The sequence below is a fragment of the Salvelinus fontinalis genome, chromosome 31 (assembly GCF_029448725.1).
Source record: "Salvelinus fontinalis isolate EN_2023a chromosome 31, ASM2944872v1, whole genome shotgun sequence".
In the NCBI taxonomy this organism is placed as follows: Eukaryota; Metazoa; Chordata; class Actinopteri; order Salmoniformes; family Salmonidae; genus Salvelinus; species Salvelinus fontinalis.
In genome coordinates this window covers 18,237,704-18,256,764 of record NC_074695.1, presented here as the reverse complement: position 1 = coordinate 18,256,764, position 19,061 = coordinate 18,237,704, and the positions used below count along the sequence as shown (strand labels likewise).

Below are 19,061 nucleotides of genomic sequence, written 5' to 3'. Positions count from 1 at the left end.
CAATGGCTGATTTCAAGGTTTTACTGTTAACCTACAAAGCGATACATGGGCTTGCTCCTACCTATCTTTCCGAGTTGGTCCTGACGTGATCCCCCCCCCCCCCCTTGGGTTGTGCCGTGGCGGAGATCTTTGTGGGCTATACTCGGCCTTGTTTCAGGATGGTAAGTTGGTGATTGAAGTTATCCCTCTAGTGGTGTGGGGGCTGTGCTTTGGCAAAGTGGGTGGGGTTATATCCTTCCTGTTTGGCCCTGTCCGGGGGTATCATCGGATGGGGCCACAGTGTCTCCTGACCCCTCCTGTCTCAGCCTCCAGTATTTATGCTGCAGTAGTTTATGTGGCGGGGGGCTAGGGTCAGTTTGTTATATCTGGAGTACTTCTCCTGTCTTATCCGGTGTCCTGTGTGAATTTAAGTATGCTCTCTCTAATTCTCTCTTTCTTTCTTTCTCTCTCTCAGAGGACCTGAGCCCTAGGGCCATGCCTCAGGACGACCTGGCATGATGACTCCTTGCTGTCCCCAGTCCACCTGGCCATGCTGCTGCTCCAGTTTCAACTGTTCGGCCTGCGGCTATGGAACCCTGACCTGTTCACCGGACGTGGTACCTGTTCCAGACCTGCTGTTTTCAACTTTCTAGAGACCGCAGGAGCGGTAGAGATACTCTTAATGATCGGCTATGAAAAGCCAACTGACATTTACTCCTGAGGTGCTGACTTGCTGCACCCTCGACAACTACTGTGATTATTATTATTTGACCATGCTGGTCATTTATGAACATTTGAACATCTTGGCCATGTTCTGTTAAAATCTCCATCCAGCACAGCCAGAAGAGGACTGGCCACCAATCATAGCCTGGTTCCTCTCTAGGTTTCTTCCTAGGTTTTGGCCTTTCTAGGGAGTTTTTCCTAGCCACCGTGCTTCTATACCTGCATTGCTTGCTGTTTGGGGTTTTAGGCTGGGTTTCTGTACAGCACTTTGAGATTCCAGCTGATGTACGAAGGGCTATATAAATAAGCTATATAAATACATTTGATTTGATTTGATTGCCAATGCTATCTGATGATGTATGATTTAATGGAAACATTGAATATCCACAGAGTGACTATATCTTTGCGCATGAAAAATATGACATTGTTTGCATCCATTACACAGGGGATTGGCTACTATGGCACCTTGACAGTCTTGTAACCAATGGGATAAGCTTTCCAGGGATATGCAGGTGACCTGGGTGGGACAAAGCAAGGCCTAGAACCTTTTATGCGTAATGCGAACTATCACTACCTGGGTCAGAGACGAGAAGCATCGAGCAGGTTACACTACATTGTAAACAGATTTCATCGCTTTAGCATGAAAGATGGTTTTCTCAGAGGGGGAAAAAAGGTAAACCGAAGAGTATCGAACAGGAAGCTAAAAAGAAGGCAGCTATGAATAAGTATACCGACATAGAAGCTTTGAATAAAATACTGGTCAGACTCGGATAAGGGAAACGATTTGGATAACGAGGATTTCGACTCGGCCGATGAGGACTACCTTCTAGAAGGATTGGATCCACTTTTAGATCTGTTAGTACATTATTTTCAGGACTTTATATAGCTAATTTACTATATGTATTTCCTTTTTTATGAGTTGTCTGCTTTTTGTGCTTTGGATTAAGTTTACATTGGCCTATGTAACAAGTCATTTCAATGTTATGTAATTCCATTGCAGTTATTGTCTGTTATTCATATTAGTTTGCTGTTCCTTTTAACTTTGGAGAGGCCACTAAACTCTCATGGCCACTGTTTATTTGTGGTTCTCACCTTTGCCTTTGTGTGTGTGTGTTTCACACCTTTTATGTGAGTCACTGCTATGTCAATCACCCGTCTGATGGTTCTACATCCACAGATAAAGTGTAGGCTTGGTGTTTTTACTTTACGGTAATGTTGTTTTGTAGATTTAGTCAACTCTAATTCTGTGTGTCTTACAACAGTATATCCCTTTATTTTATTCACAACCGAGTGGAGGATGCAGATTATTTGGATGATGACTTTTGGGAGCCACCGCTCCCCAGCTAGAGCCCCCGCCGGTCAAGGTCTTCATCCCCCACTGCTATGTCAATCACCCGTCTGATGGTTCTACGTCCACTTTTCATAGACCTCTTGAAAAAGAAAATAGGGGCTTGTGGCACCATTCGTACTAACATAATTGGTTTCCCCAAGACCAAGGTAAACAACATGACAAAGACAGAGGAGAGGGGGACCATACGTTGGATCAGGACTAACAAGCTGCTTTTTGTGAAAGGGAAGGACACTAGAGAAGTAACCATGCTCACACAGCATAAGGCATTCAATAACGACCATGTCTCAACGAGGGTGAAAAAAGAATGTCTCAATTCCTATTTCTGTGAAGGACTACAATGCCAGCATTGGGGGTGTTGACCTATCTGATGTTCTGCTAGGCTACTACCAGGTCCTCTACAAGACCAGGAAGTGGTATTAGACTTTTTAAAAACCATTTTGTGGACATTGATACAGTAAATTATGTCATTTTCTACAAGCAGATGACCAAAGCAGAAGGTCAAACCCCTCTCTCCCAGTTGGCCTTCCGAGAGCAGCTGGTGTTGGAAATGTCTGAATTGGGGGACAAAAGCAACCTCACAACCATCACAAGACCCCCCACTCAAGGTGAGCGTAGCTATCCAAAAAACATTCCAAAAGACTAAATGAAGAACTGCAAGCATTGCACAAAACACAGGGGGGAAAAAGGGGGAAAATGCCAGATCTTCTGTACGAAATGCCAGTTCGCTTTTTTTCCTGGCAAAGAGGGACTGCTTCAAAGACTATGACGACATGCACAAGCTACGGTGAAATCTAATCATCTACGCCTGGGATGTAAAACAAACACAAATTCCATTTGTAAATAGTTAAGTTTATTTATATTTTTGCACCTTTTTTAGTGAAGTACTCGTGTGTTACCAAGTTTGTGTTTGATAATACATGTTATAATTTTTGATGTACAGTACCAGTCAAGTTTGGACACGCCTACTCATTCAAGGGGTTTTCTTTATTTTTTACTATTTTCTACATTGTAGAATAATAGTGAAGACATCGAAACTATGAAATAACACATATGGAATCATGTACTAACCAAAAAAAGTATAACAGTCTTGAAGGAGTTTCCACATATGCTGAGCACTTGTTGGCTGCTTTTCCTTAACTCTGCGTTCCAACTCATCTCAAACCATCTCAATTTGGTTGAGGTCAGGTGATTGTGGAGGCCAGGTCATCTGATGCAGCACTCCATCTCTCCTTGGTCAAATAGCCCTTACATAGCCTGGAGGTGTGTTTTGGGTCATTGTCCTGTTGAAAAACAAATCATAGTCCCACTAATTGCAAACCAGGTGAGCTGGCTAGCGCTGCAGAATGCTGTGGTAACCATGCTGGTTAAGTGTGCCTTGAATTCTAAATAAATCACTGACAGTGTCACCAGCAAAGCACCCCCACACCATCACACCACCCCCTCCATGCTTCACGGTGCGAACAACACATGCGGAGATCATCCGTTCACCTACTCTGCATCTCACAAAAACACAGCGGTTGGAAACAAAAATCAAAAATTTGGACTCATCAGACCAATGGACAGATTTCAACTGGTCTAATGCATATTTCTTGTGTTTCTTGGCCGAAGAAAGTCTCTTCTTCTTATTGGTGTCCTTTTAGTAGTGATTTCTTTGCAGCAATTTGACCATGAAGGCCTGATTCACGCCGTCTCCTCTGAACAGTTGATGTTAAAATTAAGGGTATACCTAGTCAGTTGTACAACAATGCATTCAACTGAAATGTGTCTTCCGCATTTAACCCTCTGAATCAGAGAGGTGCAGGGGGCTGCCTTAATCGACATCCACGTCATCGGCACCCGGTGTGTCTGCTACTTGAACTCAGTAAAGCATTTATTCGCGCTGCAATCTGAGGTGCAGTTAACTCTAATGAACTTATCCTCTGCATCATAAGTAACTCTGGGTCTTCCTTTCCTATGGCGGTCCTCATGAGAGCCAGTTTCATTCATTCATTCAAAGTTCTTGAAATGTTCCAGATTGACTGACCTTCGTGTCTTAAAGTAATGATGGACTGTCATTTCTCTTTGCTTATTTAAGCTGTTCTAGCCATAATATGGACTTGGTCCTTACCTTGTCACAACACAACTGATTGGCTCAAATGCATTAAGAAGGAAACAAATTCCACAAATTAGCTTTTAACAAGGCACACCTGTAGGGAATGTAATACATATGGAAAAGATTCAATACAACACCTCCAATAGAAGTCCATTGTTTTACAAAATATGGCAGCCGATACTGGATAAATGGTCTAGTCCCGCTTCATAACTGGGCTGACGATCTGCTGCTACTCTGTGCTGTACTCCACTCAATATTTATTTTTGGCTTAACTACACTGCTTGTAATGACTATATGCTGTCTTCTTATACATGTACCACCTAATAGGATTTTGTTTTATTTTGTGTATGTGTGAGTTAACTTTTGTTTTGTCCTCTAAATTGGCCATCCCATTCAACAGTACAATGAATGTCATTGTTTGTATTGCTGTCTTTTTTACTTTATTTTTATTGGAAAATAATAAACATATTATAAAAATAAAATAATAATAATACACATTTTTAAAAACACAAGGCACACTTGTTGATTGAAATGCATTTCAGGTGACTACCTCATGAAGTTGGTTGAGAGAATGCCAAGAGTGTGCAATGCTGTCATCAAGGCAAAGGGTGGCTGTCACACCCTGGCCTTAGTTATCTTTGTTTCCTTTATTATGTTTGTTAGGTCAGGGTGTGACATGGGGAAGGTTTGTGTTTGGGTGGTTATATGGTTAAGGGGTTGTTGGGTTTTGTGTGTGTGGTTTTGTGTTGAGTGAGTATGTCTAGGTATGTCTATGGTTTAGTGAGGGTTTCTAGGTATGTCTATGGTTGCCTGAGTGGTTTCTCAATCAGAGACAGGTGTCTTTCATTTGTCTCTGATTGGGAGCCATATTTTAGGCGGCCATAGGCATCATGTGTTTGTTGGGTCATTGATTTAGTCATTGTCTTAGTCTGTGTCTAGGTCTGTGTCAAGTTTGCATGTTTTGCATTTAGTCGGTTTTTGTTTCACGGTCTTGGATTTGTTGTTTTGCTTCGTTCGGTCATCTCCTTAATAAAGAGAAGATGCATTATTTACACGCTGCGCCTTGGTCCTATCTCTCTCCCATGGACGATCGTGACAGTGGCTACTTTGAAGAATCTAAAATCTATTTTTGATTTGTTTAACACTTTTTTGGTTGCTACATCATTCCATATGTGTTAGTTCATAGTTGTGATGTCTTCACTATTATTCTACAATGTAGAAAATAGTAAAAAATAAAGAAAAACCCTTGAATGAGTAGGTGTGTCCAAACTTTTGACTGGTACTGTACATCTGTTGCTTTTCTATTGTTTTTGTAAACAGGTCATTTCTATGTGGGACCAATACATTGGATTTTTTTTAAATGTTTTAAAAATTATTTATTTATGCCTAGGTTAAACGTTCAGGCACTTTGGAGAGGTTTAAAAAACACTTGGATATCCCCCGTTTTGTCCCCAGACACCACCACAATGTTTGAGAGAGGTTGGTGTTGTAGAAATTCTGTTTTTATAGTGAACAATAACTTTTAGGCACATCCCGTGTGCAATTACCACATTCTGACAGTTTGGAGAGGTTGAAAGGACACTTGAATGTACGCTGGATACCCCATAACACCACCACAATGTTTGGGTGAAGTTGATATGGTAGAAATTGTGTTTTTTTACTGAACAAATAGCATTTAGGGATTGCAAATATGTAATAGCACTGAAATTATCTAATTTACAGACATGCAACTTTGGAGAGGTTTAGGGACACTTCCTGTGACCACACCTGACACCACTTACTAAAACATCTGCCCATTTCTATTTGTTAGGACTATCAACCCCATTTTGTTCCCTGATATTGTTCACATGTTGTGGAAGCCATCTGATGTGTTTCCAGCTCTGGGCATCAATAATTCACTCATAGCTTGTCAATGAAAGAATACTTTAAAAAACAACAACAAAAAAACGGTTATTTTGTGTGTGCTTAATCTTGTGTATTCTGAACTACGTAACTCCAATCTATCTTTTGATCATTTCCTTATAATCTCCCAGATGTCTTCTTTCCAAATATACCAAGTTTTGGCATGTCAGAATCATGTAATTACACATGAATAGCAGTTACTTTTGGGTATGTCTATTTAGGCAGTAAACAAAATTTTGCCTTTACATTTAAAAGGTTAACCCCCAGCAACAACTTCTCCCCGGGTGCCAATGTCATAGATGTCGATTAAGTCAGCCCCCTACACCTCTCTGACTCAGAGGGGTTGGGTTAAATGCAGAAGACACATTTCAGTTGAATGCATTCAGTTGTACAACTGACTAGGTATCCCTTTCCTTCCCTATTGTGTTTTATGCAATCTCATCTCATAAAGAAATGATTTTCATAAATGGAAATTAATATAATCTGAATATATTACAATATAATAAACCATTCAGTCTACAAACAAATGCATAAGCATAAAAAACATAATATAGTTTTCTGTTCATCTAAAAATCTGTTTGGGCTTCTGGAGGTGGGTCCCTCTATCAACAATTAGGCAATGTTCTCATTGCCAGGTAACTCTCTCACATGATCTATTCTAGACTAGACAGTGGCTTTCTTATTGGATGATTATTTGCCCACCATGGCAATACCATGGCTCGATTACAGTCAACAAGAATAGAAAAAGTAAAGAGTACGACATACCGAGCTTAAGAACAGTGGATAACTTAGCCACCCCAATGCACTATAATGCATGCGAATCCCCTCTATAATAGCGTTTCCCAAACTTGGTCCTGAGGCCCCCACTGGGTGCACGTTTTGGGTTTTGCCCTAGGACTACACAGCTGATTCAAATAACCAACTCATCATCAAGCTTTGATTATTTGAATCAACTGTGTAGTGCTTTGGCAAAAACCAAAACATGCACCCAGGAGGGGACCCAGGACTGAGTTTGGGAGACCCTGCTCTATAGCATCATTATTCTCTATTTGGAGGGGGAGCATGTTTAATAGCACCCCCTATTGACTGTGCATTATTGGTTTCCACTCTCTTCATCTAACAGGAAGTAAGGGGTTTATACTCAACATCAAATAAAATTGTATTTGTCACATGTGCCGATTCAACAAGTGTAGTAGACCTTACAGTGAAATGCTTACTTACAAGCCTTTAACCATCAATACTTTAAGAAGTTAAGAAAAAAATAAAAGTGTTAAGTAAAAAATAGATAAATAGAAAATAAAAGTAACAAATAATTAAACAGCAGCAGTAAAATAACAAGCGAGGCTATATACAGGAGGTGGGTAATTGAGGTAATTGAGGTAATATGTACATGTAGGTAGAGTTAAGGTGACTATGCATAGATTATAAACAGAGAGTAGCAGCAGTGTAAAAGAGGGGTCTGGGTAGTCCTTTGATTAGCTGTTCAGGATCGGGAACCCATCAACTCACTACATCACCAGGCTGCTGAGTTCCTCCCTGGCCCTTCTGTGAACTGGCCAGGAAAACCTCTGGGCCATAATTACAAGGTACTACAAGGGGCCCAGAGTTCATGGGCTAGTCACACGAACATAACACTCAGGTCAACACAGGATCTTACTGACAAAGGAACTTAACAAAATCAACCACATAACTTTCCCAAATTAACAGAGGCAGAACAAATCAAATCAAACTTTATTTGTCACCTGCGCCGAATACAACATGAGTAGACCTTACCGTGAAATACTTACTTACAAGCCCTTAACCAACAGCACAGTTCAAGAAAGTGTTAAGAAAATATTTACCAAATAAACAAAAGTAAAAAATTAATAAAAGTAGTACAATAAAATAACAATAACGAGGCTATATACAGGGGCTACCGGTACCGAGTCAATGTGCGGGGGTACAGGTTAGTCGAGGTAATTTGTACATGTAGGTAGGGGTGAAGTGACTATACATAGATAATAAACAGCGAGTAGCAGCAGTGTAAAAAAACGAATGGAGAGGGCGGGGTGTCAATGTAAATAATCCGGTGGCCATTTGATTTATTGTTCAGCAGTCTTATGGCTTGGGGGTAGAAGCTGTTAAGGAGTCTTTTGGTCATAGACTTGGCGCTCTGGTACCACTTGCCGTGCAGTAGCAGAGAAAACAGTCTATGACTTGGGTTACTGGAGTCTTTGACAATTTTTGGGGCTTTCCTCTGCCTAGTATATAGGTCCTGGATGGCAGGAAGGTTGACCCAGTGATGTACTGGGTCGTACGCACTACCCTCTGTAGTGCCTTCTGGTCAGATGCCGAGAAGTTACCATACCAGGTGGTGATGCAACCGGTCAGGATGCTCTCGATGGTGCAGTTGTTGAACTTTTTGAGGATCTGGGGACCCATGCCAAATCCTTTCAGTCTCCTGAGGGGGAAAAGGTGTTGTCATGCCCTCTTCATGACTGTCTTGGTGTGTTTGGACCATGATAGTTTGTTGGTGATGTGAACGCCACTCGACTACAGCCCGGTCGATGGGGACTTGTTCGGCCCGCCTTTTCCTGTAGACCACAGTTAGCTCCTTTGTCTTGATCATATTGAGGGAGAGGTTGATGTCCTGGCACCACACTGCCAGGTCTCTGACCTCCCTATAGGCTGTCTCATCAATCCTCGACTTCGGCGATGTCATTTACAAAATAGCTTCCAATACTCTACTCTGCAAACTGGATGCAGTCTATCACAGTGCCATCCGTTTTGTCACCAAAGCCCCTTATACCACCCATCACTGCGACCTGTATGCTCTAGTCGTCTGTCCCTTGCTACATATTCGTCGCCAGACCCACTGGCTCCAGGTCATCTATAAGTTTATGCTCGGTAAAGCTCCGCCTTATCTCAGCTCACTGGTCACGATAACAACACCCACCCGTAGCATGCGCTCCAGCAGGTAAATCTCACTGGTCGTCCCCAAAGCCAACACCCCCTTTGGCCGCCTTTCCTTCCAGTTCTCTGCTGCCAATGACTGGAACGAATTGCAAAAATCTCTGAAGCTGGAGACTTATATCTCCCTCACTAACTTTAAACATCAGCTATCTGAGCAGCTAACCGATCGCTGCAGCTGTACATAGCCCATCTGTAAATAGCCCACCAAATCTACCTACCTCATCCCCATATTGTTTTATTTACATTTCTGCACTTTTGCACACAAGTATTTCTACTTGCACATCATCATCTGCTCATATATCACTCCAGTGTTAATTTGCTAAACTGGAATTACTTCGCTACTATGGCCTATTTATTGCCTTACCTCCTCACGCCATTTGCACACACTGTATATAGACTTTTTTTCTATTGTGTTATTGACTGTACGCTTGTTTATTCCACGTGTAACTCTGTGTTGTTGTTTGTGTCGCACTTTGCTTTATCTTGGCCAGGTCGCAGTTGTAAATGAGAACTTGTTCTCAACTAGCTTACCTGGTTAAATAAAGGTTAATTATTTATTTATTTTAAAGAAAATTGTTGTCGGTGATCAGGCCTACCACTGTTGTGTCGTCAACAAACTTAATGATGGTGTTGGAGTCGTGTTTGAACAGGGAGTACAGGAGGGGACTAAGCACACACCCCTGAGGGGCCCCTGTGTTGAGGATCAGTGTGGCAGATGTGTTGTTGCCTACCCTTACCACCTGGGGGTGGCCCATCAGGAAGTCCAGGATCCAGTTGCACAGGGAGGTGTTAAGTTCCAGGGTTCTTAGCTTAGTGATGAGCTTTGTGGGCACTATGGTGTTGAATGCTGAGCTGTAGTCAATGAACAGCATTCTCACATAGGTGTTCCTTTTGTCCAGGTGGGAAAGGGCAGTGTGGAGTGCGATTGAGTCATCTGTGGATCTATAGGGGCGGTATGCGAATTGGAGTGGGTCTAGAGTATCTGGGACGATGCTGTTGATGTGAGCCATGACCAGCCTTTCAAAGCACTTCATGGCTATCGACGTGAGTGCTACAGGGCGGTAATCATTTAGGCAGGTTACCTTCGCTTCCTTGGGCACAGGGACAATGGTGGTCTGCTTGAAACATGTAGGTATTACAGACTCAGTCAGGGAGGGGTTGAAAATGACAGTGAAGACACTTGCCAGTTGGTCCGCGTATGCTTTGAGTACGCATCCTGGTAATCCGTCTGTCCCCGCGGCTTTGTGAATATTGACCTGTTGAAAGGTGTCGCTCACATTGGCTACCGAGAGTGTTATCCCACAATCGTCCAGAACAGCTGGAACTCTCAAGCATGCTTCAGTGTTGCTTGCCTTGAAGCGAGCATAAAAGGCATTTAGCTCGTCTGGTAGGCTGGTGTCACTGGGCAGCTCGCGGCTGGGTTTTCCTTTGTAGTCCGTAATAGTTTTCAAGACCTGCCATATCCAACGAGCATCAGAGCCGGTGTAGTAGGTTTAGTGTCTCACTCCTTGAAAGCGGCAGCTCCAGCCTTTAGCTCGATGTGGTTGTTTCCTGTAATCCATGGCTTCTGGTTCGGATATCTACGTACGGTCACTGTGGGGACGACGTTGTCAACGCACTTATTGATGAAGCCGATGACTGGGATGGTGTACTTCTCAATGCCATTTGATGAATCCCGGAACATATTCCAGTCTGTGCTAGCAAAACAGTCCTGTAACGTAGCATCCATGTCATCTGACCACTTCCGTATTGAGCGAGTCACTGGTACTTCCTACTTTAGTTTTTGCTTGTAAGCAGGAATCGGGAGGACAGAATTATTGTCAGATTTGGCAAATGGGGAGGGCGGGGGAGAGATTTGTATGCATCTCTGTGTGTGGAGTAAAAGTGGTCTAGAGTTTTTTTCCCTCTGGTTGCACATGTGACATGCTGGTAGAAATGAGATAAAATGGATTTAAGTTTGCCTGCATTAAAGTCCCCGGCCACTAGGAGCACCGGTTCTGGATGAACATTTTCTTGTTAGCTTATGGTCTTATACAAATGGTTGAGTACGGTCTAGTGCCAGCAACGGTTTGTGGTGGTAAATAGACGGCTACGAATAATAGAGATGAGAACTCTCTTGGTAGATAGCGTGGTCTACAGCTTATCATAAGGTACTCAACCTCAAAATCAAATCAAATCAAATTTTATTGGTCACATACACATTGTTAGCAGATGTTAATGTGAGTGTAGCGAAATGCTTGTGCTTCTAGTTCTGACCGTGCAGTAATATCTAACAAGTAGTCTAACAATTTCACAACAACTACCGTATACACACAAGTGTAAAGGAATGAATAAGTACATATGTACATATACATTTATGGATGAGCGATGGCCGAACGGCATAGGCAAGATGCAATAGATGGTATAGAGTACAGTATATACATATGAGATGAGTAATGTTGGGTATGTAAACATTATATAAAGTGGCATTGTTTAAAGTGACTAGTGATACATTTATTACATCCAATTTTTAAATATTAAAGTGGCTAGAGATTTGAGTCAGTATGTTGGCAGCAGCCACTCAATGTTAGTGATGGCTGTTTAACAGTCTGATCGCCTTAAGATAGAAGCTGTTTTTCAGTCTCTCGGTCCCAGCCTTGATGCACCTGTACTGACCTCGCCTTCTGGATGATAACAGGGTGAACAGGCAGTGGCTCGCTTGGTTGTTATCCTTGATGATATTTTTGTCCTTCCTGTGACATCGGGTGGTGTAGGTGTCCTGGAGGGCAGGTAGTTTGCCACCGGTGATGCGTTGTGCAGAACTCACTACTCTCTGGAGAGCCTTATGGTTGTGGGCGGAGCAGTTGCCATATCAGGCGCTGCTACAGTCCGACAGGATGCTCTCGATTGTGCATCTGTAGAAGTTTGTGAGGGTTTCAGGTGATAAGCCAAATTTCTTCTGCCTCCTGAGATTGAAGAGACACTGTTGCACCTTCTTCGCCATGCTGTCTGTCTGGGTGGACCATTTCAGTTTGCCCGTGAATTGTATGCCGAGGAACTTAAAATTTTCCACCTTCTCCACTACTGTCCCATCAATGTGGATAGGGGGGTGCTCCCTCTGCTGTTTCCCGAAGTCCGCGATCATCTCCTTTGTTTTGTTGACATTGAGTGTGAGGTTTCCTGACACCACACTCCAAGGGCCCTCACTTCCTCCCTGTAGGCCGTCTCGTTGTTGTTGGTAATCAAGCCTACCACTGTAGTGTCGCAAACTTGACGATTGTGTTGGAGGCGTGCATGGCCACGCAGTCATGGGTGAACAGAGAGTACAGAGAGGGCTGAGAACGCACCCTTGTGGGGCCCCAGTGTTGAGGATCAGCGGGGTGGAGATGTTGTTTCCTACCCTCACCATCTGGGGGCGGCCCGTCAGGAAGTCCAGGACCCAGTTGCACAGGGCGGGGTCGAGACCAAGTGAAGGAGAGCCCGCAGGTTTTGGTAGCAGGCCCTGTCAGTGGCACTGTATTGTCCTCAAAGCGAGCAAAGAAGTTGTTTAGTCTGTCTGGGAGCAAGACATCCTGGTCCGCGACGGGGCAGGTTTTATTTTTGTAATCCGTGTTTGACTGTAGACACTGCCACATACGTCTCGTGTCTGAACCGTTGAATTGCAACTCTACTTTGCCAGCCCGGGTCACGCATTCGATATGCTGATAAAATTTAGGGCGCCTTGAGGTGTCTTCTTGGGGGGAGCCATCAAGGTGTCTTCTTGGGGGGGGGGGGGGGGGGGGGGTATACACGGCTGTGATTATAATCGAAGATAATTCTCTTGGTAGATAACGCGGTCGGCATTTGATTGTAAGGAATTCTAGGTCAGGTGAACAAAAGGACTTGAGTTCCTGTATGTTGTTATGATCACACCACGGCTGGTTAATCATAAGGCATACACCCACGCCCTTCTTCTTACCAAAGAGATGTTTGTTTCTGTCGGCGTGATGCGTGAAGAAACCGGGTGGCTGTACCGGCTCTGATAACGTATCCCGAGTGAGCCATGTTTCCGTGAAACAGAGAATGTTAAAATCTCTGATGCCTCTCTGGAAGGCAACCCTTGCTCGAATTTCGTCTACCTTGTTGTCAGAGAGTGGACATTGGCGAGTAGTATACTCGGGAGTGGTGAGCGATGTGCCCGTCTACGGAGCCTGACCTGAAGACCGTTCCGTCTGCGGCACCGTTGTTTTGGGTCGCCTACTGGGATCCGATCCATTGTCCTGGGTGGTGGTCCAAACAGAGGATTCGCTTCGGGAAAGTCGTATTCCTGGTCATAATGTTGGTAAGTTGACATTGCTCTTATATCCAATAGTTCCTCCCGGCTCTATGTAATAAGACTTACGATTTCCTGGGGTAACAGTGTAAGAAATAATAGATTAAAGAACAAAATACTGCATAGCTTCCTAAGAACGCGAAAGCGAGGTGACCATCTCTGTCGGCGCCATCACGGCGAGCAATACCTCGAGACTTCTTTAACATTAGACACCCCCGCACCTTGTCTTACCAGACGCAGCTTCTCTGTCCTGACGGTGTATGGAAAATCCTTGCCAGTTCTATATTAGGTGGGGTGAGATACAACGTAACAATTGAGATTTAACTTGTCATGCTGCTCTTAAACAAATGTTGGCTTCCAGAACCTTCCAGAACATTTTCTATGTTAACATTCCATTCCTCAACTACAAAAATAAACAGTATCACGTCTATGTGTTGATTATGGGATGGCAGGGGATGGATGACATTTATCCATTGGACTGCTATACTATGACAGGCATCAATTGGACTGGCCTACAAAGTTAAAGATAGTCGAACCATTGAGCAGTGAACATGATACACTCATCAGTCTCTCTGTCAACAGTGTGATTTAGCAATATCTTACCAAGACAATCCTGAAAAGTGGGTTGCTATGTTTATTCAAGCACAAGTATGAACTTGTAATTTATACACACATCCCAGCTCTGAAACCTGACTGCATTTTTGTGGGAGCATAGCTGTACATAGTAGCTTCAGTTAGTACTGTATGATGGGACATCAACACACACACACACACATACACACACACTGACACACACACACACACAGACAAACTCTTATTTTGGTTCTCTGACAACTGTGTAACAGTAACATGAAGCATTTAACAATGTGCAGACCATTATCTAAATGAATAAATTGTGTTCTGTTTAAAGACGTATCGTATGCCTAATGAATGAGAGGAGAGTAAATAGTACCCAGTCAGGAAAGCTAGAACAGAGCTGTCATTCAGAAGTAACTCTATTTTACTAGGGGGTTAGGGACCATGCATGATTCATACATAAACATGTTTTTAATCTATTGGAAGACATATCTCCTCTACGGACAAACAAACAGCAAGCAGAGCCCGATATAACATTAAGATTGGTTATAATAATTATAAGGAATGTGTACCACAAACACAATTTAACAAATCCTGTTGTATCGAAAACATCAAGCCAACCGAACCACAACATCAAATACAAAAGAAACGCGATAGGTTGACGCAACATGAATGTTAGTAAAAATATTATAAACTTACTGGAGTATTTAAGGATCCATTTGTGACCGAGAGATCAGCACCACCACTACAGACGGACTAGTCCGGGCCAAGGTAATCCACACTAACTGAGACAAAGCCCTTTCTACCTCAGGTAATAGAAGCCAGCAGCTGCGATTCAGTACAAGATTATATATGATGTGTATATATCGATGGTTTGTCAGTTTTTCCAGGCCATAAACCCCAACTTTAATGGCCCCACGTGCTCCCTGTGCACCATTCACAGGCCCTGCTCGAGGCAATTGGCATAAATAACATTACAAACTTTAAACTACTAAAAGAAAGAGACACTAAAAGGGGAATGCGATAGCCCTATATAACAATGTAGCACGGTTAGGCCCGACAGTGCCATTGAGAAAGCAGCCCATGCTCTGTTGTATTTATATAGCAGTGAAACTAGGCTACAAATCTGCAAGGTGAGTGAAAATATATATATTTTTCATATGGGGCAACATTTCCTACAGGAAAAGGCATCTGATTAATCCTTTTCCCTGGACCTAGATTTTTGTTTTGTTAAGACATCTTGTTATAGTACGTGTCAATAGTTAGGCCAGCAGTGTGCCAAATACAGGTCAATGCATAGCTGTGTTTCAACTTATGGTTTTGTCTACTACACTAGCTTACAATATTGACTCACATGATCAAATATCTACTTAAAGCTATATTAATAAACCGTTTTTTTTTGTTAGCTTTAAAAGAACAAAAACGTTTTGATATAGACTGAATATAAACATATAGCATACTCTAACATATTTCATAACCATAGCTTTACATTTGGTCCGTGAGTAAGGCCACTGAAACAGCCAAGTCTGTGAGTGGCTAGGCCTATGGAGAAAGTTAGCTTATACATCTCAGCCCATAGGAATTTAGAAGCAGCTAGCTATGCTCTCTGGCTCTATCCTGTTAAAACAGGAACCATTTCATATCTGTGGTGGAGAGGTGGAAACACAGTAAAACAGTTTTACTGGGGGCTTAAACGTGTATGTGCATGCGTTTGTCTGTCAGGGATTGATAGGCCTACTGTAAATGTTTTAAATAGACGTGTGGGACCTCGAATCTATTTCTTAATACTAAGTGCCTGTACATGTGTAATGATATAAAAGTGCGACACGAATGTGCTGGTAATACGGTATGGGAGGTTTATGCAAACGTTTTCTCAACACCTGTAAGCGTTTTGTTTGAATCACAAGCTTATTCAGACAATTGTATAATAGGACTTCTGTACATATGCAATTATTGTGCATCTATGGGGGTGGCAGAGTATTCAATACGTACACTGTTTCGATTGGATCAGACAACTGCGAACATATATATAAGACATGGAATGGTAGGCCTATAGGTATGCGTGCTGTCCTCAAATACCATCACGAAAGTCTTACATATTTGGTTGGACATAATCCATAGTTCAAAAAGTCAACCGTCTGTTTGCTGTAAACCCGAATACAACAAAGTCACTCAGCGCCCAAATACGAATTTTAAGACATTTAATCAAATAAAAAATGTTCGTCATTATAAGACACATGAACAGTTAGGTCTTCTCGTTATGATTGTATTACCACTCAGTATCACTCACTGACATGTTCTTAATTATTATCTCAAGGATAAAAGAATAGGCAGAATGTTCATGTATTTGCATTGAAACATGAAAGAGGGAGTGGCCTTATAGTCAGCTCCTCCCTAAGACTTCCAAAGGTCTTTACACAATCTTTACATTTAGACAACACATGACTATATTTTTGTTCAATATTTTCCTTCCATTTTTACATCCATCAAGCAAAGAATAAAAGTCCACATGTAAAGTTACAAACACGTAATATGCTAATAATGTAATAGTCCGTAACACAAGTGCTGATTTATGAAAACGGCATTCACGTTTCGAATAATGGTCTCCCTCTGAGTACTTCTCTTAGCAGTTCGTCTCCAGATCAGTCATCAACTCCATGTTTATATTGAGTCCTTTAATTTCAGTTTCGAATCCTTCTTCCACTTCATACGTCGATTCTGGAACCAAATTTTTATTTGCCTCTCGTTCAGACAGAGGGAATTGGCGAGCTCAATGCGCCTGCGACGGGTGAGGTAGTGGTTGAAATGGAAGTCTTTCTCCAACTCCAGAGTCTGGTAGCGGGTGTAACTGGTTCGAGAGCGTTTACCGTCAGATGATTCTGAAGTGGCATTAGAGAAAATATGCGTTAGCCTAAATTTTAAGAAAACTTAAGAGTTATCGAATATTATAAAATCTTAATTCATATAAAAATAACCTGAGGTCAAGGTTAATGTCGAATGACGTGAGATGAAGATACTGCCTCTCTATTTTGAGTTGCAGCATCTAAAATGATTAAAATCGTTTACAAATGATGAAACGTTCAAGTGACTAAGCCCCAAAGAAGTGAAACTATTTCAATTCAAATTAACTGCTTGAACGAAATATTGAAATTGAAATCAAGGGACAAAAGCTCTGGATGAATGAAATGAAATTGTATTCGTCACATGCAGGTGTAAAAGGTGTAAACTAACAGTGAAATGAATGTTCTTCTAATTCTATTTCATTGAATACAACAGCTTATTTATTCTGGCGCTTGTTCATTTCAAATAAATCTTAGCAAACAAAATAACAGCATTTGCTGCACTGGGAAATCCAGATCAATATTATAAGGAAGAACACTCGCAGAACTATAATTTTGGTCTTTAATAAAGCACAAAATGCAGTGGTAATATTTAGTGGTAACTCCAGCAGTAGGCTAATACCTAATGGGCAATAGTGGATTTTGGACATGAATACCATCTTGCAATTATATCAGGAGCTTTCCAAGGTGAAAAGTTCACACGGAGGTCAGGGCACATAGTTTTCCTCCGAGTTCAACTAGGCTGTAGCCTATACTCATCTTAGAGTATAATAACCTGTTAGGAGCTGGAAAGCATTAATACATTACCGTAAAAAAGACTACTCGTTTATCGTTTTCTAATATTTTTGTTTCTCTTATCCAATTATGCAGCCATAAATCTAACCGTGGCAGATCACCTCTTCACAGTAACAGAACAGGTTTACGAGCAATAGACGCCTTTGTCATAAAATTTATGACCGCCAGTTTTATTATTTCCTGCGTTTGGCCTATAAAACTCAAGACGAAAAACTGTGAATGGACAAAAGCAGGATAGCAGGCGAGAGAGAGTGAGTGAGTGAGGGAAGTAGTAGGATTTAAGTTGGCTATAGACTTTTTTTTCAGTTTACCGTGGCTCATGTGTAGTTTTGTCATCCAGGGAAAAATCTGCGGTTGCTGTTGACTGTCTTGGTGCTTCTTCGAATGGTTTTGACATTTCACAGGTTGCATAGTTTCGACTTTGATTGCGTTTTCTTCAGTCATAGGGTTTTCGACCACTTCCATTGGCCTTCCAGTTCCTTTGCTCAGTATCCCATCACGAAGGCAGTTTTGCACGGAGTTCCGGGAGCTCGCAGCTGAGCAAGACTGTAGTCGTGGTGGAGGTTGAGTGTCCGTATTGCCTCGCAGGCTAGTTTCCATCTCTTCTAGTTTCAGAGAGTTCGCAGTGGAATCAGAGGAGGTGAATGTTCCGTTGAAATGAAGACCTCCGTTATAGGCATAATTGGCTTGATGGAGGGAAGAGAGAGAGCCATAACTGCCAAAACTATTCATGGTGTTAAAGGAGGATGCCTCGTGCGTGTGCTCCTTGAAAATGTTGTTTGCTACGTACGAGCTCATCTTACACGAAACACACAAAAACGGTGCGCAAGGGATTCATCAAGTAAAAACTGCACTAGACTAACAATACATATCGTATCCGAGAGTAGCCTGGGCTAAATATTTTGCTGTTGTATTGTTATTTTATATTAGGTTTTGCTATGCCTAGGAAGCTCTTTGGAAGTTCAAGGGGTATCTTTTTTTTTAATACCACGATTTATAGGTGGTGGCATTCATATATGTTTTTTTCTTGATTCGACGTGCAATGCCCAAATATGGGGAATCTGAATAGGATCACGTGCGGATGTTGACCAGTCATGCATTGGCTTGATATTCCCGGGGGTATATTGATGAATAGGGGGAATGTGCCCGGTAAACTTTGTGCTTTGGACTGTTGGGGACCATGGTGGGGTCTGGGTGAGGACAAGGGCGCGACTGTAAGACAATAGCGTCATCTGGTGTCTGGTGTAAGGCAGGCCAGGGCTGTCATCTCATTTATGTCCCTCAATAGGCTCACTTCCCTTGCCCTGCTGCATTACATAGCGTACCAGCCTCTAGTGGGGGCGGGGGCGGTTTGCCCCATAGAGGCACTATGAACAGCAACAGTAACACTGATTGAGCAATACAAAATGACAAATGCTCCATAGTCGGCTATCATAATAATAATAATTATTATTATATTAAAATGCTGTGCTATTTGAGGCGCCATTACGCTATGTAGGTTTATCTTAATTTGGTTTAAATTGGGTTGATAGTCATCCCGGATGTGCGGAAGAAATAGGT

The 19,061-nt window shown here is 42.3% G+C and overlaps 2 protein-coding genes across 2 annotated transcripts in view; both read right to left on the bottom strand.

Moving 5' to 3' along the window:
* Nucleotides 1–19,061, bottom strand: part of LOC129829707 (keratin-associated protein 16-1-like) — a 70,960-nt gene that overhangs the window by 42,276 nt on the left and 9,623 nt on the right. The window lies entirely within an intron of this gene.
* LOC129829709 (homeobox protein Hox-C5a-like) lies at nt 16,053–18,482 on the bottom strand. The gene is made up of 2 exons (XM_055891572.1): nt 17,813–18,482; nt 16,053–16,745 (listed from the first exon to the last, which is right to left on the bottom strand). Exons 1-2 carry the CDS (start codon nt 18,297–18,299, stop codon nt 16,528–16,530), a joined length of 705 nt encoding a protein of 234 aa, XP_055747547.1. The 5' UTR covers nt 18,300–18,482; the 3' UTR covers nt 16,053–16,527.

Coding starts and splice junctions, on each gene's coding strand:
- LOC129829709 (XM_055891572.1), bottom strand. CDS start 18,299: ATGAGCTCGTACGTAGCAAACAACATTTTCAAGGAGCACACGCACGAG. Junction 16,746..17,812: donor AAAACTACACATGAGCCACG/GTAAACTGAAAA, acceptor ATGCCACTTCAG/AATCATCTGACGGTAAACGC.